Source organism: Monodon monoceros, unplaced genomic scaffold (genome assembly GCF_005190385.1).
Source record: "Monodon monoceros isolate NGI ecotype Baffin Bay Population unplaced genomic scaffold, NGI_Narwhal_1 Super_Scaffold_18, whole genome shotgun sequence".
In the NCBI taxonomy this organism is placed as follows: domain Eukaryota; kingdom Metazoa; phylum Chordata; class Mammalia; order Artiodactyla; family Monodontidae; genus Monodon; species Monodon monoceros.
The window spans coordinates 129,273,366-129,295,238 of record NW_021703774.1 but is presented as its reverse complement, the minus strand read 5'-3'; the positions used below and the strand labels follow the sequence as shown (position 1 = coordinate 129,295,238).

The 21,873-nt window shown below is 36.1% G+C and overlaps 1 protein-coding gene across 5 annotated transcripts in view; it reads left to right on the top strand.

Moving 5' to 3' along the window:
• NFIA (nuclear factor I A) overlaps positions 1–21,873 on the top strand; it is a 394,786-nt gene that overhangs the window by 1,813 nt on the left and 371,100 nt on the right. For all 5 annotated transcript variants that reach the window (XM_029227546.1, XM_029227547.1, XM_029227549.1 and 2 more), the window contains exon 2: positions 4,454–4,985. In XM_029227546.1, the coding sequence (XP_029083379.1) occupies positions 4,454–4,985 (532 nt within the window). The remainder of the gene's footprint in view (positions 1–4,453; positions 4,986–21,873) is intronic.

Sequence of the window (21,873 nt, the reverse complement as noted above, 5' to 3'; positions counted from 1 at the left end):
CCGCCTCCCGCTGCTGCCGCGCGACTCGGGCCGCCCGGCGCACAGGACGGGGGCAACTTTTCCCTCCGACCTAACTCGGAGCGTGGGTCTCTGTCGCCCCAGCGCCTCTCCTTTGCATGCCCTCCCTTTCCATCCCTCCCTTGTCTGCACCACCCCCAGGCAAAATATTGCTACTTCACGGCCCCAAGTTTGGTCCCTTTTGAATATATTATTTATTTTCTTTGAGTAAAAGGCATGAAGCTAAAGTGATTTTGCGCTAAAATTTTTTTGAAGAAAAGTGTGAGCCTTCATACTGTTTTGGTACATTGCGATCTGACCATTAATCACCTAGATGAAGTTTGTATGCTTCATATAAAATGTTTATTCACCACTCCCTTCAAAAACCTGCTACCACCTCTTGCTTTCATTTAGCAGGAGATAACGGTTTAACCAGAATACTTTCTGGAAGACTAAAAAGTATCCATAGTTTTTTCTCTCCTCTCTAGTTTATGGATTTATTTCCCACATGACATGCCTTCTTATTGCAATATCTAACAGTTATCTACCGGCTATTTGATCTCAGAAGACTCTTAAATGCATCTTCTATGTTGAAATGGTCTGTTTGGGATTTAGGCCTAGAATTAATAATGGATAGCAGTTGCTTTTAGTTATTGTAAAAGTTTTTTATTTTTCCCTAACAAACTTCCAAAGTTCCTATTTTAGTAACTCGTGGAAGTATGGAATGAAACTTTTCCAACCAGTTTTGGCAAGGTTCACAATTGCATATGGATAAGATGCAAAGTGTAAGATAATTTGAATGAGTTATGACTACAGTGAAAATGCTGAGATTCAAAGGCTGAAGTTCTAGCTGGCAAAAGTTTGCAACACGTAGAACTGGTAGATAATACCAGTGTGCTGCCCTAGTGGGGAAGGACCTTAGCAGACACATTAGCGTCTTCGCCAGTGAGCTCTCAATAGATAAATTTGTATTTTGGGATGGTGCATACATGAGGATACCTGTGTACCCATGCAGGCCCAGGGCATAGTCAGGTATTTAACAAAGTTGGATTCTTTTGGTTCATGAGCTATTATCACATTAAGAAAGAAGTTTTTTTTTTTTTTTTTTAAACCTATTTGGCAGTGACATTTAGTAGGCCTTCTTCTGGAAACGCCACTAAGAGAAACGCTTACTTAGTGTAACAGTTTGTAAAGAAAATGTACACTAAATAGTGAACGAGGGCCATATATTTTATGAGTTCTTCTTTTAGAAATTGATTCACAATTTATTTAACTTGCCGGAATATTTATAAAGCTTTAGAGCCAGCTTTAAAAAGAAAAACTTCGGTAGTTTATTGGTCATTAAAGAAAGTCCAGTAAAGCGCAGTGATAAAAATTACTCTAAATGAAAGAATAAAATCCATATACGTGTGCAATTTTTAAAAAACTTTATCAGGAAAATTCCAGACATCGTATTTTAATCCATGTGGACACATCTTAACCAAATCATGTACCTGGTCATAGAACGGTAACAGTAGAAATTTATAGGTGAACCTTTGAAAGAAGTAGTTCCAAAAATATCAGCATTCCGTGGTTCCGAAACTTGGCTTACTTACAAACAGATGAACGTTGAAGATGCTGATTCAAAGTCCTACCACTTTTGAAACAGGTTTTCAGGTTTGTTTTTATCGGTGGCCCATAACTTTCTCACTGAGTACATAACGTAAAATATTCTTTGTTTTCTCTTGAATATTTTGAAATATTATATAGCTTATGGCGATATGTGCAACAACATGCTTTATAAGGGCATACTGTTTTGTTTTTAAACTAATTTATGCTGTGCCTGGGCATTTCCTGCAAGTGAATGATGTTCTTTAGTTTTGATGTTCTGGAATATTTCTAATTGTGCATTGAGAAGTATAACTAGCCCTTTCCTTGTGTATGTGAGTTAAGAGTCATACAAAATATTGTGCACTTTTATTGGCACATTCTTAAAGCCTTTGGGGAGTAATAACTTGTAAATACTTTTGATGTAAAACTGGGAACTTAGATTATTTTTAATGATTAGTTGAGATAGTTGGCCTCATTTAAGGATTTTTATGATGAGATATATGGGCAGTTGGTTGGCAGGTAAACAAAATCCTTTTGAACACGAATGCACGCAGTTCGCAGTTCTCTGAGAAGCATATTGGGAGTATCTTCGAACACTTAAATGTCACATTAGAAGGTTTATTTTAAATGTTTATCATCATTAATAAAGCTCTTTAATATGACAAGGTTTTGACATAAATATGAATTGTTTGGAGCTAAGTTATTCTTTGCATTTTCAAATGGGGCTGAGACTTTAAAATGAAATCCTCATTTTGGTGAAAGCTCACTTTGTAGTTAAGGTAGACTCCGGGCGTTCTTTGCATAATTCCACAGAGCCTTGGTCCCTAGCATATCTTGTGTATATAAGAAAATCAGTCAATGTGAAGGACTGTTTCAAACCCCAAATTTATGTATTTTAGAGCATTTCAAGGATGAGCTCAGAATTTAGTAATGTTTAAATGCTTTGCTGTTTGGCGTATACCTTATAGATAAACTGTGACTTGAAAAATGCTCCCCCCACCCTATTTCTCTCTTCTAAAGTACGGCAATAGGAAAGATTCTCAAACATCAGAAATTTTAAAGTGCTAATGGTGTATGGGGAAGAATAATAGAATTCTTGTATTTTTCTCTGTTTTTTTCTCCACTTAAAGAATGCACATGTGTTGTGAAAGCTGACTTCTCTTTTGGATTCTTTTATTGAAAAAGAGCAGTTTTCAAACCTAAACTTGAAATACGGAGCCTGAAATTTGTTGAGAGAGGAAAAAAAAAATGTTGATTATTGAAATGATTTAGTGTGTATTATATTAATATAACCTTACTTTAAAAAAAAGTCATATGTAGTGTTTAAGTGATTGATTATAACTTACAATATTTTAACAGGCTTGATTGTTAAAGTATTTCACCAATTTTAAGCACTCAGTTTATATTTGAACGTTTAAAAATTAATAATTGCTTTAATAGTAATAATATTTTGGACATTACAGTTACTTGTGCCTCCAAAATATATTTAGATGGATATTACAAACCAAAAAAGAATGCATTTTATATTTGTCTGTCCTACACCCTTTTAAAAAAAGTCATCAAATATCTCTTTGGTTTTCTTATTCTCATTTATTTGAAAGTAAATAATTTAACTTTTGGGGGGAGGGTTGTGCGGTGGAGAGAAGTTAAGATTAGTAAGATTACTGTGGGTTGGTTAATCAAAAGTTAGATGTACTCAGAAAGCTTTGTGGAGTTACTGTTTAATTTTTCTTTAATTTTATATTTCTACTTCCTAAGAAAATGTCAAGTAAAAGAATCAAACATTTTCCATAAAACAGTAAGAAAATTTAAATGTTTTAAATTCAATTTTATTTTCAAATTACTTGGATTTTAAGAGGCAACCATGAGGGTTTCCCGGGAGTCTCGTAAACATTGAATATACCAGGTTCCCTGTTTCTCTGTGAGAAAAAGCCTGAAATACTATTTTCAAAATTTGAATGAGTATTCTGTTTTTTCGGAATGATTATTACTGAAGGTATTTCACAATCACATCAGTAAATTGAATGTGTTTAGTTGCAACTGTGTTGTCACAGTGACGCATTCTTTACTATCTGGCTTGTACGCTTTTCTTTGTTTTTTTTTCCCCTTTTTTCCCCGTTTTGTTTCATTTCTATAATATCAGCAATTATGTCTTGAACATAGATCTTTTATTTTAGTCTGGTGAATATCAAATCCATCTCTTCTTTTGTATATGGACCTGCCAAATTTTTCTAAGTTTTTGACTAAAAAAAATTGTGTGTAACTAATACTTAGAAAGGAATTAGATGTTACCAAAATGACTAAGAAACAGATCAGAGTCTACATCAGAGTCTACTTTTAGAGGGGAAAGTCTTTGTTTCCATTGATCGTAGAGATGATTTTTGCTCCTAGACTTCCATAAACATTGACTGGCATCTAAATGTTTAGGATTTGCCAATCTGGCCGCCGAGCCCTGGCTGTACTACAAGTAGTGAGGTCAAGGCTGGAGCAAAATTAGATATGCCTTCCTTGAAATAGGGTTAAGATTATATGTTGTTATAAACATTTCGATAAACTTCACTTACTGTCTAAAGAATCTGGGACCTAGGCCCGACAATAGAACCTGGTACACTTCCGTGAACATAACAAAACATTTTTTACTTTTTAACGGTTTTCTTCTTTAAGATTGTGAGACATGATAGCGATGAATTTTTTTCCCCCCCTTGGACTTCCCAAAGGGATCCCATGTATGATTTTGGTAACATAATGCTTGAATCAAATTTCAAGTGAAATAAGGATATATTTTTTTAAAGGTGAACACCTGAAGAAGCGTTGTTGCCTTTTGTTTTCATTATAGTTATATTTTTGTCTTCATTCATTTCCTCAGGATGAATTTCATCCTTTCATCGAAGCACTTCTGCCCCACGTCCGAGCCTTCGCCTACACATGGTTCAACCTGCAGGCCCGAAAACGAAAATACTTCAAAAAACATGAAAAGCGTATGTCAAAAGAAGAAGAGAGAGCCGTGAAGGATGAGTTGCTAAGTGAAAAACCAGAGGTCAAGCAGAAGTGGGCATCTCGACTTCTGGCCAAGTTGCGGAAAGATATCCGACCTGAGTACCGAGAGGATTTTGTTCTTACAGTCACAGGGAAAAAGCCTCCGTGTTGTGTTCTTTCCAACCCAGACCAGAAAGGCAAGATGCGAAGAATTGACTGCCTCCGCCAGGCAGATAAAGTCTGGAGGTTGGACCTTGTTATGGTGATTTTATTTAAAGGTATTCCGCTTGAAAGTACTGATGGCGAGCGCCTTGTAAAGTCCCCGCAGTGCTCTAATCCAGGGCTCTGTGTCCAGCCCCATCACATAGGGGTTTCTGTTAAGGAACTCGATTTATATTTGGCATACTTTGTGCATGCAGCAGGTAAGTGCAATGGTGAAAAGTCGGTCCACTTTCTCGCGTGTGCTTTTTTTCCTGATGACCTCTGTATGTGCTGGGCCATTCCCGAGCTCCCTACGGCAGGCCATGTCCACATGGACGGTGTGGTATCCAAGGTAGACCAGCATCAGAGTAGCCAGATCCTCCATTGTTTGAGGTTCCACCTTCATTCAGGTGGAAAAGCATAGCTTGGAGAGCATTCTCGCTAAGTTTAGTTCTTTTGTCAAGTAGTGTTATCAGAGGTGTTGGTAGTCAGTTATGGGATATGTTTAAATCACGTTTTTTGATGAGGGGTGAGAGAAGTCTTATAAAAACCCTTGTAAGAAAGAGTCTGTTTTAACTGGCAAGTGATCTAGTTAAAAAGCGTTTAGTTTGGTACTGAGGCAATATTTTTAGTTGCTTTTCTTCTGGGAGTGTTTTTATCTACTGGGGTCTCTTGAACCCCCTGCTAATTAAGAAGAGGTTGGAGGTAAGATTGCTATCAAATCGCTGATCATTTATGAAGGAAAAAGAAATCACACTAGTACAAACTTAGTAGCTTTGTATTAGGAATACTTAGTGTTGTTTACAATAGCTAAAGGAAAAAACAAACCAATTCTTTAAGTAATTGATGGAAAGATTAATCTTAAAAGTAACCAAACCTGTATAGTGCGTGAGCACATTGAGAAATAGATATTGATAATTGATTTGGTGAGTTGCTTGATTTGTAATAAAATTCTTTATTGTTCCAAGGCTGTTTTCAAGGCATGCTTTACCTGTGCATATTACAGCATGTAGAATAGCATTCAGGATAAAACTATTGAGGACTGGATAAAATAATGCATTTTTACTTTGTTCCTCTCATCTTGTTTTAGACAAAAGGCTCATTGTGTTACGTGAAAGCGCAGGTCTTGTGAAACTTGTTGACTTTTTATATGTACATATCGGTCTTGCTAGATTACCTTCATGGCAGTTACTTAAGCCAGATGGAAGAAAGAAGGTTGTGGAATCCTACCAGTAGGTTGTTTTGGGGTTCATGTATTTTTTTTTTCATAAAGGACAGAGAAGATGTTACCTGTAAAAGCGATACTCCATTGTTTTGCAAAACATTTTCAATTCTAAAAATATGAGCTCTTAGAAGTCATCTGATATCCTATTCTGTATTATTTTTCTCAATATATGTTTTAGAAAGAGAACTTTTGTTATCCATCCGTCCTTACATAAGAAACTGGAGAAATTTACTTTGCAAGCATGTCACATCATCATTTGCATTCTGTTGGCAGGGGATAAATGAGTATTTTAGAGCATGTGATCTGTAAGTGTTTCAAATATTTGGGTTTTTGAAAATGTATACTTAATTATAAGAAGTGCCTGTTGCTTTAGCCAGTTCTGGGTAGCGAAAACGAAAAGGCAGCACCTTTCAGATGACCTCTGAACAGGACCAAGTGGCCCTTTCTTAACTCCCTGTTAACCCTATTGTTGTTACTTTATTTTGTCTATTGAAAAAGCAGAGTTAAAATTTTTTCAAAATTTATTTGCATATATAAGTGGAGAATCTACTAGGACAAGGTGCAAAAGAAGTTGTGGGTATTATATGCTTTGGGGGAGCACTCTCTAAAAATCTTGTGTTTCATCTCTTTGATATTTGGAGAAGTAAATAACATAATAAATGCTCCTAATGGACCAATATAAGAAATTGCAGGTGTCAGTGGGTGATGCCCATCATGGTAGGTGCTTCCTTACAAGGTAACATCAAAGGGAAATACCTGTTATGCGTTTATTGGTGTGAGCAGCATCTCTTCTAATTTTTAGATGTGAACGTTTCCCTTAGATTCACAGAGACACGGCCTTCCTCGCTCTCGCCGTTTCACGTTGGATTCTCTCTCGCTATTGACAGTTTGTGCCTGTGCTGTGGCTCCAGATCCCTTGAGCCATCATAGTTGCTGGTGGTTTCAGTGAGCTGAAGGGTGACGTTGGTAAAATGGCAGGTAGACTGTTGCTTAGGAGAGTTAGCATCCTTATTGCTTATGAAAGATTTATTGCCAGCACTGTGGATCAGACTACCTTTCGGTTCGGTTTTCCTGCGCCTCCCAGAATCCCTCGGTCGCCTGAACGGTGGCCAAGTACAGGCCATTGGCTCTCCCTGCGCAGCCGTGGCGCCTCTGTGCGCACCAGGATGGGTCTGAGGGATGCTCAAGGCCTTTTGTCTGAAAATATCTCAAATGTGATTTAAGAGATTTAGAGACCTGTTATTTGTGGAAGGGAAGCTGCCAATACAAATAGGAGGTAGATCGGTCAACTCACATACAACTGATTTGACAAGCATCTGTTATAATGCTGAAGATTTGTAAACACTAAACAATGTTTTTACCTCCTTAAAAGTTTTGAGAACTTGCCAGTATTGGCAGGAGGCAGAGACTCTGAAATGTGCTTCAAGAAACATGCCAAAACCATTGTGGCCTTTTCACCTATAGTCTTTTTTTCCCCTCTTTCTTTTACATGTATTTTTTTTTCTTCCAAAATGCCATTTTTCCCCCTTGATGGCCACAGGAAGATCCTTTTTTTTCTTTCTAAAAATGCATATAATAATTATTGCTTCATGCCTCGGCCTCTTCTTGGGAAGGAAGTTGAAATCTTAGAACGCACATGTAAATACTGGAAGTTACTGCAGAATCAATTGTTGTTTAAAAGCGGAGGTGATTTTTCTAAGACGTATTGAGACGCTAAAATACAATACATAAACTGCATTCCTTTTTCTTCTCCTTTAAATCCAGGGGCATTAGAACTGTGTGAATTTTGTGGCTGATAACCAGTAACAAGTGTAATGAAATCGGAGTGATTCCATAAGCCTGAGAATTTCATCTCATTAAAAGTATAAAAAAGTAAAACCATTTTATGCCTTTAATTTGGTCTCCCTTTGAGTCGTTCTTCCCATGTATCATATGACAACTTTGAGATATTATGGTATTGTGGTAAATGGTGTTCTTTGTGGGCGTGTAACAGTAAAGCTAATTTATGACCAGTCTTTACCAGATGATCTGTATCAGAATCTACAATATACCCGGCACGTGGCAAGGTCACAATTTAAGTTGTTAAGGTCATAACCTTAGCCACCAGGCATTTGACCTTTTAGATAAAGTTAACCTTTGTTCATTAGTAGGCACTCAACCGAGAACTTTCTGGAGAGTTTTTTTTTTTTTTTAACTGCTTCTGTATAACTTCTGGTAATGTAATCAGATTCTAGAAAGATTTTCAGTTGAGTTAGTTAAATTTTGTAAGAGGTTAGACTTTTTAAGGACTCATCTCTTGGATAGAGGTAGGTTGCTGTATCTAGGCCATAAAATGACTTTTTATAGTTATCACCTGCTGCGGGTAGAATGAAAGCTGAGGTAGCTGTGTGGAGATGTTTAAAAACTAAAATTAAACAAATAGAATTATGTTTAATTCAATGAAGGCCTTTGCTAATTTTTGAGTGGCATTAGGCCCCAAAGCTAAACCACAATGGGCATCTTCACTTTTTGCAGATGAGGAATTTTTTAAGATTGGAAGTATTTTTAGTTACCTTAAAATTCACTCTGAAAGACTAATACATGACCAGAATTTGTCAGATAGTTGCTGTAATTGCTAATTAGCCAGGGACTGAGCGAATTGAACTTGTCCTAATGGTAGCAGGAGTACTTGTTAGTTTCAGGGTAGAAAGTGAACGCGTTTGCACAGCAGTGTTTTAGTTTAATAGTTACGGATTGCTTCCATGGTCTCCCTTTACTACCTTTACTTAGTGTTGCTCGGCAGGAATAGTAAAGGTCCCGTCGCTTACTGAAAGAGTTGCGGTGTCTGCGAAGCCTGGTGCCTGTCCTGGAAACCTGACAGCGGTGTTACTGACGACCACATTACCTGTACCATATTGTTCACTTAATTATGCTGTCCTGAACGCTCATTTCAAATTATTTACATTACTGCTAGTTCTGCTCTGATAGGCCACGTATTATTCCATTTCAGCAGAGAGAGAGAGACTCCCATTCAGGTGCATTCTAGTTGTATTTTGGCTTCGTGATTGCCATTCCTTCATATAGTAATAGAGAAAGCCGTGATATGCAGATAGACCAGATGGTCATGTTGACAGATTGAGAATTCACTTCCTGCTGCTCCAGAGCAGGTGTAAGATTAGGAGTGTCTGTGTAGGAACGTGTGTGCGCTTCGTGTGCATGTGTGTGCACATCCAGGCTGCACACACAGTGCTGGTTAGAGTAGGGGGAATGATTTCTTTTTTTAAAAAGCTGGTACCTTAAACACAGTGTAACTGTGTAAGGTTATCAGTGCATACAGAATAATAATTGTAAAAAAATTTAAATTGATAATGTTAGATTGTTACAGTTTATAATTTTATGCCAAATTAATTATGATAATTTTTAAAGTTTTAGGTAACTTACCATGTTAGTTTGTGGCAGGATTGTATATCTAAAATATATTCAATATATTCTGTTAACAGGGGTTTGTGTGTATGTGTGTTTACACTCAAATCCAAGACTATACATTATTGAATTAAACTTCTTCATTACCCTAATAAACTCCTTAGTAGAAAGTTGTGTAGTTAGTTTCTGTGATTTATAATAATAAAAAAAATATTTGGAAAAAGAAGGGGTAAGATTAATATACAGTGATATTTAATGAAGACAGTAAGTACCACTCTATCTCAAACTCTAACCTTAAACTAAAGGTGGATTTTGTGGCTGATTGATCTGTAACTTATTGGTATATGCACACAGTTATAGAAAATGTCATTTATCTTTCTGTTTATCTTTTAATTCTTTAAGGGAGATAGCACAAACAATCAACAAACTTGAGATTAAATATGGCTTTTATATCCTTGAGTATTTTCTGCATAACTTGAAGATTGTAACAATATCCTCTATTTAGAACGTAGTAACAATACCCTTTATCTAGAATGTAGTGAGGAAGATGGAAGTTGAAGGGTAGAGAGTGTAGAGGTATAGGGAGAAAGGGAGTTCTTGAGTAGAAGGGAGGTCAGCTCATTTATGGCTCAGAGGTTTGAGTGTTGGTAAGAAATTTCCCAATGCTGCTGGCTTGGATTTGCCTTGTCTGCTTTTCCACCCAGTGATGGATAGCATTAATTTCAACCTATTTAGGGCTAGTGTGGGAGAAACCACAGCCTTTGTTGTGGTCACTGGTATACACAGTAGGACTGGTTGTTTTACTTGGTTAAGGCCTCAAGCTGCTTCCAGAGGATGCAGAACAGCCTGTCGGTTTTTTAAAACTTGCACAGAAGCAGCAACAATTCTAATTGCTCACAAATGTTAATATAGATTATTGAAAACAATTTTGAGGTTAGAATAGAAGAAAAAACATAAAATACAGATTGCATTCATTGAATGTGCTAAACACCAGTTTGTTGTCATTTCAGCAATTATTTCCCCATGGTCGTTTAGAGGTTAGATCTTGCTTTTAAATATATTATAAATTGTAAAGCCTTGGAAGGTGATGTCAGGGGAAGGAAGAAGGAGTCAGGTGGAGGAGGAAGAGAATGAATAAACTGACATGCTTTGTTAAGAGAAACATAAAACCGTGAACTTAATGGCAAATGGAGATGCTCTAAAAAGTGTTTTGGTTTAAGTAATGACTGTAAAAGGATCCCAAGCAGCAAGATATCTAGTAGAGAATTTTATAATCCATCTCACCATCATTTTTGCATAGTATGCTTCAGATTAAGACACCTATTGGGGGCTTTGGAGTTTCTATTCAGGTCGTTAGAAAGAAAAGTTTTGCAAAAATTCTTTGTAGGGTTTAGGGGTCTAGTTAGGGACACTGTGGCATGCATAAACTTGGAAAAGGGGCTATTGAGATATTCATTATTATTACCATTTTGCTTTTTAAGGGGTAACCTACAGTGTTGTCAACATTTTAGCTCTCTCCCGCCAAGGCAACTGTAAGATAGAAATGATTGATCCAGACTTTGGTGTCCCTGAACTTACCAGAATTCTCCAGCTGCTGCTAAGATAGAAATGGCTTTTTCCCTAGGCATTTCCTAAAATATTAGAAAACAGTGCTTCATGTTTTGGTATGATAATTCCACAGGGTAAAAGTATATTTTATCTAATGGAATTAGTCTTCTTATTAATACTTTAGTGAAATAAACATGGCTTATGAGCCAAAGGGATAATTCCACAAATGACAAATTGCTGCTACTTTGTAGCAGAGGATATTTTTGCTTTTCTGTTTGTAAGAGACACTAAATGAGATAAGATTGAGAGAAATAAGTTCATTTGTGTTATGTATTTTGGCGAGTGTTGTTCTGTGATATATTGCTAATCTCAATCTCAGAAATGATCAGGATGATCATAATAACTGGAGTTTGAAGTGGAATAGCTTTAATGTTTTTTGAGAACTTTAAACTATTTGTCTTAAACTCTTTGTCTTCCTGTCTTACACATATTTTCCTAGTGGTAAATTTTGGACCTAAATCGATTGAGAGTAGAGAGAAGGAGATGGATGGAAGAAAAGGAAGGAAGGCAGGCAGCCAGACAAATAACTTTTATTGTCTATTTTGCAGCAAGTACAGTCCTAAGTTTTGCCATACATTGTAGCTTTCTTTTATTTTTTTTCTTTAACTTCACAGGAGTATTGTAAATAAGTAATGCACTGTCCGTTTGGACAGGTGAAAATCAAGTCTCAGAGGTGCCAAGGGATTTGTGCAGAGCAAGATTAAACCCAGGCCTCCTGATTCCATATCCTATGCTTTTAAAAACAAAATTCAGATCCATTCTATATCCCTCTCTATATCCTGTTGTCTGGCGTTGGATGTCACTTAAGTGGTATCACACACCCACCTTGAGTCAAAGGGGAAATAAAAAGTCAAAATCCAAACCTTTCCCACGGAGATATTTTACTGTGGAGTTTGGTTTTAGCCTCAGAATGAAGCCACACTTGGTTAGAAGAGGGAGAAATGGTCTCATGCTTGTTAGTGTTGGGGTCAAAAATCTGGAATGACTTGTTCTTTCTTGTTTTTAGAATGTAGAAGTTTAGTGAATAGAAGCATTATAACACAGGTTTAAGAATTTTTTTTTTGTAAGATGAAGTTAGATGAATTGGTTCTAGATGCTTTGGTAAGCCATTGAGAATTAAAGCAAGCATTATTTTAAAAATCAGAATTGCATGTAATATTTTACTAGGTAAATTTTTATGCATTTTAAAATATGCACAAGAGATGTATTTCTAACGTCCTTTGATGATTAGATTTAAAAGTTTTAAATTTACTTTGTTTCCAAAAGTTTCTGTGATTATGGCTGTGTGTAATTATTTAAAGGAAAGCAAAAATGGAATTTTATTAGTTAAAAAATTGTTTTTTAACTTAAAAGACAAAGGAAGAAAATTGAAAATAGGGAAAAGTTTCATTTTAACGCCCTTAAATGACTAACTGATTTATTGATGGATTTATTTAATGCCCTTATTTTCACTTCTTTAAACTTTGGCAAGATTAGTTCTTAATGACTTTAGTGCAGAAGTTCAAAGCCTCACTCAACATGAATTTTATAACTGTAAATAGAAAAAAAGATTATAATTATAACATACTACATCTATTCATTTTATGTATGAATTCTTCTAGTGTTTATTTTTTTAAAAAGCTGCTGAACTGAACTTATATTGAATAAAATAGAAATGTGACTTTCTTTTTAAGTTTCTTTTTTTTTTTAGAAATGCTAATAAATCTAAAAGTTAGGGTGTGGAATGTCAGTCACCCCAGAAAGGGAAAACTGAGGTGTGTGATAAAAGTGATTAAATTGGAAACAAAAGAGGATTGCAATAAAAAAAAAATAGGACTCACGCCCCATTGTCCTCTCCATCAGGTTCCATACTGCCTACCTTTGATGTCTCTGATGAGTGTTTCTGGTGGTCCCAATAGCTTATGAGTTTCCAAACAGAAACAATTTTCAGAGCATATATATTGATGTAAATATTTTAATGGCTATTTTTGAAATATTCTATGGGTTATAAAAGCCAGATGAAATAAAAGTAGCAATAAAATGTATTTTAAAAATGAATAAGATTTAACAACTTGTATGTATGTCTGTGTAGCATCTGCCATTGTCAGGCTGTTGTCTTTGTTGCTATGGTTTGGGTGATTTTATTTCCTTTTGTAATTTTGCCAGCCTGTGATTGGCTAATGCAACATGTTCACGCTGTTGGGGAAGATGTATCTGTGGTGAGTTTTATCCAAGGGGTAATTTTTGGTAGGGAAAGGTATTTGTCAGTGGATAATAGGAACTGTGGTGCTACAATATCAATTTTAATTGGATTTTTAAAATTAGGGACATATTAATATGGGAAACTCAGAACTGTCTCTTCTGTGTTATGTGCCTTCCTCTTTCCTCTTCCCCTATTGGAAGCATTTAGAATTCTATGTATTTTAATTTTAAAGGGATTAGTTATTTAAGTTTAAGGTCCCACATAAAGTGAATATTGTATGTACGGGATCCCATCATTGTCACTTTCAAATATTCCATTGCCTTTCAAAGGAGCTGACATTACAAGTCCTTAGGTTGACAAATTCTCATCAACTTTTGTGAAAATTTTGGCTGCAGAAGGAGTAAAGTCAAAAGAGGGCCATAGACAGATGGATTTCAGTGTTAAGATGACATCAAGCCCTTCTTGTGGCATTTTTAAACATTCCAAATGAATGAGGAATGGAGATGCTTACAGAGCTTACTGTAGAATAAGTAATTAAGATACTGTGCATCTGCATGTAAACCTTCGTAGCATACTATTCAGCAGAGCTGTATGGGCTCAGATATAATAGCAGATTAACAATGAAAATCGTAAACATCTTTTATGCTGAGTATAATTCATAAATAATATTAGATATAAAAAAGTGTTGATGGAAAACAGTGTATACCTGAGAATATATTTTTAGCATTAAGTAATTGGAAGTTAAAGATAAGTTGGGTTACAAACACTTAAGATGAAGTAAGGATTCTGGATAAGAATTTGGCAAAAACTTGTCTGCATCTCTGTAGGACTGTGGCACGATTTTTGCATGGGTGTCTTTTATATAAAAAGTACTGAGTTACTAAAGTTTCTGATCGATTCATTTAGTTGGCTTTTTCTCCCCTTCTTTTAAATGGTGGAGGTTCTCTTTGGGAGAGTAGTTTCGAGTAACTTCTGAGAATGAAGTCTTTGTAACTTGATGCTCTTCAACAGCATAACTATTGTTGTATGTTCCTGTCAGGGAAAGATAGTCATTGCAGTACTTTTATTGTATGGCCTCTTAATATGTGACAAGGACTTTTATTAAGAATTCTTTTTTCTTTTAAATGTACTTTTAGAAGTCCCTTACCCTCCTGACCCAATCAGGGATTACAGTGGTTTTTAAGAAGATTCAAATGAATTTTTATTATTTTCTTGGCTCATTTACTGTATAGACAAAAGTCTTATTTTTTTTTTAAAAAAAGGCTCCGGAATCATGTATTTTAGATTTTCTGTAAAATAAAGTAGGAATAGAAATTAACAGAAAAGTGCCATCTCATTGGGCGCAGGATGTATACAGTTCTTGGAGAATGAGGTTATTGCAGCCTGAAATTTTAGGGTTGAAGAACTAATTGTTCTGAAGATGTTTGCCCCTCATCTCAGAAAAGACGGCAAACATGCAAAACGGATAAATGTAATCCTTTGTACTTTTACCACCTACATTTTTAAACTACAGTGACTGTGATTTCTCCAGAAAGGTCAGAGGTTTCAGACAGAAAGCTTTGTGATTCTTCAAAGAGAGACATTTTCAATTTTGCTATCTAATGACTGATTATGCATAGCTTTTAACTTTATTTGCAGTTGAGCCTCAGAGGTGCTGGGATGGGGGTGATGCTGAGTAAGTGAGGCCGGGTCATGAGACAGCAGAACTGGAGGGAGACAGCTAGATGGGAGAGGAACATAGATGCACATTTAGGGATTTGCATGTTTGGCCCTTTATTACTGACACCTTTTAAAAAGTGAGAGCAGAGCAGCTGCAACGGTACGTTTTGCTTTGTGCTAGAGCATTCTGTGACAGACTCTTAAATACTTTGGGCACTTGAAGGAGTTTACATAGCTGGGTGCCATTTTTTAGGATTGGCTTTGTTGGTTTTCTAAATTGTGGATATGGGTTTCTTTGGTTTTATGTGGGTTTCTTTGTTTCTGTTTTGTTTTCCTTTTAGACCTGTCCAAGTTTTGGAGAATTTTTCATGTTGGGTGGTAGGGGCGAGTGGAGTTGGTAGATGGCTTTTGTTGTGGTTTACTCCTGTTATTCAGGAAACAGAGGTTCAGAGAGTGCTCGTAGCTCTCTCAAGGTCACGCCAATGGTAGTGGCAGAGCCAGGATGAAAGCCAGATCTGTCAGACCCCAGACTAGTCTTGTTCACCTCCATGATATTTAAGTTGGTTCTTATACATTATTTTATTAGCTCTTCATATAAACCTTACCTTTTGGGTAGGGGAGCTTTTATAATTGCCTTTATGCTGCTGAGAAACAGAGAGGCTGAGTAATGTGTCCATGGTACATGGTTAGTAAGTGGTTAGGGCTGGTAAGTAAGTCTGACCCTTTTATGGCCTGTTTTTCTCTCTCAAGTGTTTCCCAGTATATCATACTCCCTAAGCTCTGCCTTGGAATTTATGGATGGGGCTAAAACTGTTCTCTGGGAGTACATTATAGTGCTGAAAACCATTGTTTTCTCTAAAGTTTAAAAAGTGGTGAGCAGCTAGACCTTGTCCTGGTTTGTTAATAGATTCAGAATTTTATACCTTGAAGGAAACTTAGAAGAAACCTTCATTTTGCTGGTGAAGAAACTGAGTCTGTGCATCCCAGGAGCTCTGGAGATAGAAAATTCTTGTATAAGTTGAGGAGCAGTTGTGGCCTCTTATCATTTGCATCAAGGTGGATGCTCTTTGGTTGGTGTTGGCATAGAAGATGTATTTTGGTTGCCTTTATTGACAGTTTCCACCATGTCCTTGGCAACTCAGTTCAGCAAACATGTTTTGAGCGCTCACTACCTGTTAGGCACTGTGTTAGGTGCCAAAAATACACAACTGAAGAAAATACTGGGAAATGAGTTGTTGCTATCTTAGATGAATTTTCCTCAGAAACTAAGATTTTAAGGCTTTCAATGTTTTAAAACTAGGATTCTCCCAACTAATAGCCCATTAGAAGTTTTAGACATTTGCAGAACTGGTTGTTGATACTACCTTTTTCCTGTACAATTGGTGTACATTGAGGAATTCTATCATTTGGTGATATTACTACTAAGTGTTAACTTTTTGGTTTTCTTAGGTCAGAAATACCTATTTAAATGGAAAGAAAACCTAAGCAGACACAGAACAGGGCACAGGTGTTTTCTATTATTTAATAGTTCACCATAGCACGTCTTCTCTAGAGAAAGCTGGTGCACAAAAAAAAGTTCTACATTTTTTTAAGGACATCCTTTGAGTAATGCTGAGGTATAAAACAGTTATAGGCAAACTAAACAGCAGGAGAATGAGGGAGTAACAAACAGAAAGGAAGGGAAGGCCTTGAGAGCAAGCTATGGTGATTTCATTTGGCAGTTGGTAGTTCCTAAAACACAGCCAAGTCCCAGTAGCATAACCACTTAAATTCTCTATTTTGCTCCATCTCCGAAGAAAGGTAGCAATCTTGAGACTTTGACGTGGAAGTGGATTTTAAGTTGTCCGAGTTCTCAAGCTGCTCTGCCTTTCTTTCTCTTGTGAGAAGAAAACAGATAATGTATTAAGGGGTCCTCTGTGTACGAGTGTGTGTTAGTGTGGTAATGGGGCAGCTGTGAGGGTCCTTTGGGAAAGTGTGTACAGATGGTGATAGAAAGGAGAACTACTGCATGTCTGATAAGTGAAATACAAACAGCGACAGCACCAACAGCAATCTGGTGGTCCCAAATATTGGAAATTTTTTGTTCTCTGTTATATCCGCTTGTTGTTTAATCTGAAAGTGAAATCTGTTTCTGCAGCCATTAATATATGTGCTTTTCTTTGTATAGAGTGCAGAACAAATGATTTGTTCTGTAATTATTTTCAAAAGGCAGAAAATGTGTGTGTAACAGTGAGAGTGGCATGGGATTGTCATAGAAACTCGTTCTGAACGCTGTAAATAAAAATGGTTGGGGATTAGTCACAGTGACATGGGGGACATCATGGAACACAAGACGTTTTTCTTTGTTTGACAGTATGAGAAGTGAGGCAAACTTCATAGGGTTCATGGGATACTAGCAGTTCATTTCTTCCAGGGAAAACACAGTTGACTTCAGATTAAATAAACCACTTGGATACAAATATCAGAATTTACCTTGTGAGTTTCACAATATCTGATGTTTACTTTAGGAATGTCTTGTTTCCAAATAATGAAAGTTTAACAAGTTTGAAAATCTCTCTTTTTTTTTTCTACTAATCTTTAGAATCACCCTGTCTCTTTCCTCCTTCCTTGACCACACTTTACCCACTTGTAATCCTGCATGGTATTTTTACACATCTGGCCTTAATTCTGTTTTCTTTGGTCTTCCTTTTTTTTTTCATGAAATATGAATAAAACTGGACACATTAATGATAAACCACCTTCATTAATGTTATATATTTTAAATTATATATATTCAGGTAGAATTATGAGTCTATAATTATGAGTCAATATAACACCATTTTCTGTTTTTTAATCAGTTATTTAGAGGGAAATTGTTTGAGGGGATACTCATTGTCTAACTAAGTCTGACATCTGGAAAAAGATTGCTTATCTTTAAATTTGGAATGAATCCCCAATCGCAGATTCCCACCAGGGTGATGTTTCAATAAACTCTGATGTCTTAGCCTTAGATTCTTGAACTTTTGGAGGTAGGGGCTGAACTCTAAGAAGGGATTTCAGGACTTAAGTAACTTCGCGTTATGGGGTGACTTGTGCTTCTGACAAGGCTCCTTTCACAATGCTGTGCGTTATTGAAGGTTCTTATGTGTTATCAAGATGATAAATGCAATGTTTAAATAAGGGCAAGGTGTATGAGACAAATGTGGGATAATTAACACGAGTAAATTACCTTTCTGGATTGAGTGAATCAGTGGACATAACTAACCTTGAAACTGGAGAGAGCACATGCAAAGACATAAATGAGAATTTTGGGGCATGGAACATATAGGGGCAACCTGTCTCCTTGCCAAGTCTCTACCCACACACTATATATATATATGTATAAATTAATGGAGAATCTGGGTTGAACAAAACCAAAAAATGTGAGAAGCTTATAACGTGAATTTTAAAACTAGGTAACATATAATACAGTTTTTAGGTGTTCACTTCAGGACTGAATTTAAGCCTAAACTTTTTTGGTCAGAATAATTTTCCCTTTTCACTCTATCATGTTAACTGATTCTGATTTTTCACCAAAATCCAAAGCTTCATTTTAACCTAAAAGTTATGACATGTGAATAATTATAATTCTGAAAACAAAGCTTTGGTGATGCTGGACATTTATATAAAATTATATAGGCTATTTCTGTTTCCATCTGAGATCCTAGTCTTGACTTTTATCCAGACTGTTTACCTAGAAGAGATGATTTGGGGTTAATAGAGTAATGTAGTCATTGCTCCAGCTTATATGTGAGGAAATCCATCTTTATACCAATAGCCATTTATCAAGTACCTACTATGTGCTAGCTACCCTGCTAGGAGGGGAAAGAAAGGATTTTAATTCCATGCTGTTGAATTTGTGAAGAGCACAAGCTTGATTAAAAAGGAAACCCTCTCCTCAGGATGGACACACATTTGGTTTTGAATCACATACTGTCCTGCTTTGCAGGGAAGGTGTCTGTCAATCATAGCCTTATCTCTAGTGAGCATTTGCAGGTTTGTTTGTCTATCCTCGCTAAATAGGATAGATTTCGGCATGGTTACTTATCCTAAGTTGGGAGAGGCCAAGGGCAGTAGTGGTAGAAAAGGTAAAGATCAGAATTAAGGAGCTGGGTCCTCCTATCCAATGCTTCACTTTCATTAAAGCTGTTAGACCAATTTCATTAGCTCCAAAATGCACCAGCATATGTAAATCTTCTTTGTTTAATTGGAGACCTATTGATTGTAGGTAACATAAGCCTCTCTAAGGGAAACAGAACCCAACTGGAGATAAGAGTTTCTTCCCTCAACACATACAGCATTCATGATTTTATTTCTCTAGGCATGTTCATTATCAAAACCATTCCACTGCAGACTTTCCCAGAAAGTGTTTCTGCCTGGCCCTGTTTTCATATCTGAAAGCTCCTACTTGTTTCAGCAAAGGATAATGGGAGGATTTTGACAGGATATACATTTCTTTCTCTTTTTTTTAACTAAAACTTTAATAATAATGAAAAAGAAAAACTTATAAAATCATATGAAAATAATTTGCTTTAAAGAGACTAAGTCTTCTTTTGTGTTTTCATAGACTGCTAAAGGGGACGAAATTCTGGCTGTCTTCTTTGGTGAGCAATCACCAGCAATATTCCAGTGGGGGATGGAAACTAGAATGTAATTTTTCCCCTTACATTCTAATTGGATCTCAGAGTTGCAGAGAGGATAGTGTACCAGCCCACACTTTGCAAAGTGATATAAAGTATGGGATTTTCCCAATGTGCTTCATATGATTGGGACATCTTATAAATGTTTAAACTAATGAGAAAACTGGCATTTACTTATATATGTTCCTGCAATTCCACTTTATTTCTGAAGTGTAAGATTCAGGTCAAGGTCAATGTAGGGCTTATAGGGAAGTAAGAATCTTGGGAAGGAGAAATATCTGTTCCATGTTGTAGTCATACAGTAACTCAAAAATTATCTTTAAATGACAAAGAATAATGTGTCGGAGAGGTAAATATATCTACTTTTCCTTCCTTAAAATTATACTAAAATTATGTTTAATATTAAGCACTTGAATTAAGTGCTCTAAGTTTTCTATTCCTTAGAGTATTATTGATCTCTAAAGGAGATATTTAATTATTGAAATTACAGCATCTTGAAAAAATTGGTTATTTTCTAATTTCATAAGGTAGTTGATGCTATATAGCAGTGCCTTCATGGCCTTTCTTGTAACGTTCATCTTCTTTTTCCTGTGTGGCTGCTTGAACACCTCTCAGGTGGTGAGGAGTATATGTTTAGATGGCATAGAGTAGAGATATCTTGACTGGTAGTGAGTAACTTTATATCAGCCACTATAATGCTTATCAGTGAAATTCTAACTCATTTAATTATTACTTAATTCTCTGATTATTTTTTTGTATCTGAGAGAAGATGATCACCTTCATTCTGGGAAAGTATGGATGGACAGATGTTGCTATTGCAATTTCTTAATTCACTACACCTGGAAAGGCATTTTGAGGTAGAATACCTTTTTAAAGAATGGTGTATCTGTGTACCTACAAAATGGTTGTGGTGAAATTCTGACTGGGCTTGTGATGAAATAGGGAACCCTCCAGTTCAGTTCAGTTCATCTTTGAGTTCTGCATGCCACTCATGTTCGGTCAGGTTTCTAAAAAATTTCTTTTGGAGATTATTTATAGAAACTCAAATCTATAACCAGGTATTGAATGTTATCATTGGAAGGAGGCTTTGTACTCACCTATCATTTCCTCTCTGCCAAAGCACAAAAATCCCACCTTGTTGATTTCTTCTTAGATATATGATATATGACGTGTATGTGTGTGTGTGTGTGTGTGTGAGAGAGAGAGAGAGAGAGAGAGAGAGGGAGAGGGAGAGGGAGAGAGGGAGAGAGGGAGAGAGGGAGAGAGAGAGAGAGAAAGAGAGAGAGACACAAAGATACTGCCTAGCTATTTACAGCAAACCTGTATCATCATCCTTTCTTAGCCCCTTCCCTTCCCAGGAATAGAAATTTCTTTGAAACCAGGCATAATCAGGAAATGAAATAGAATGTTAAAAGACTGAATGATGCATTTTAAGTTGAACAGAAATATGGATTATCTGCTGTTTGGATTTGTCCATACTGGAGTTAACCTCCTATATCACTGTAGCCTCCCCTTTAGCATGGGAAGCGGAAATTCGATTTAAAATACAAATTATTCACACCAGTCAAGTAAAAAGGAATGAAGACTTTTTTTCTAATTTGACTATTCATATATTTTCTTGGAGGAAAAAGCATTATTAAAATAATCCAAAATAGAAGTTCAAATGTATTTCTTTTAAATCTTTTCAAACCTGTTGCTGAAAGGTTCTAGGATATTGTGAAAAAATTTTGTTTTAATAAACATTACTGGTTTGATTTCTTATTGATTTTCCCTTTATTTTTCAGTGTGAGAATATATGTAATTTATGACACATAATAATGAAGTGAAGACCTATGTACCTACCACCCGACCCAAGAAAGAGTACATTACCAATACCTTGTATTTACTTCCAAGTTCTCTAAAAATATCACCCTGAAATTCCCCCCATTATCATGAGGATTGTGTTTTTCAGTCCCCTTCGATAAAAGAAAATTTTTTGTCACATATGTGTACTAAATATATGTTCAGTTCTGTGTGTTATTAAATTTTATAAAAATTGTACATATATATATACGTACATACATACATATGTTCTTCTGGAAATTGCATTTTCACTCAACATCATGTTTCTAATATAACTACCTGTACAGTTGACCCTTGAATAACATGGGTTGAACTACTCCAGGTCCACTTATATGCGGATTTTTAAAAATAAATCAGTACTACAGTACTACAGGATCCAAGGTTGGTTGAATCCAAGGATGTGGAACTGTGGACATGGAGGGCTGACTGTAAAGTTTTACACAGATTTTCAGCTGTATGGAGGTCAGTGCCCCTACCCCCGTGTTGTTCAAAGATTAACTGTACTGGAATTTCTTCGTTTCTTCTTATATAGC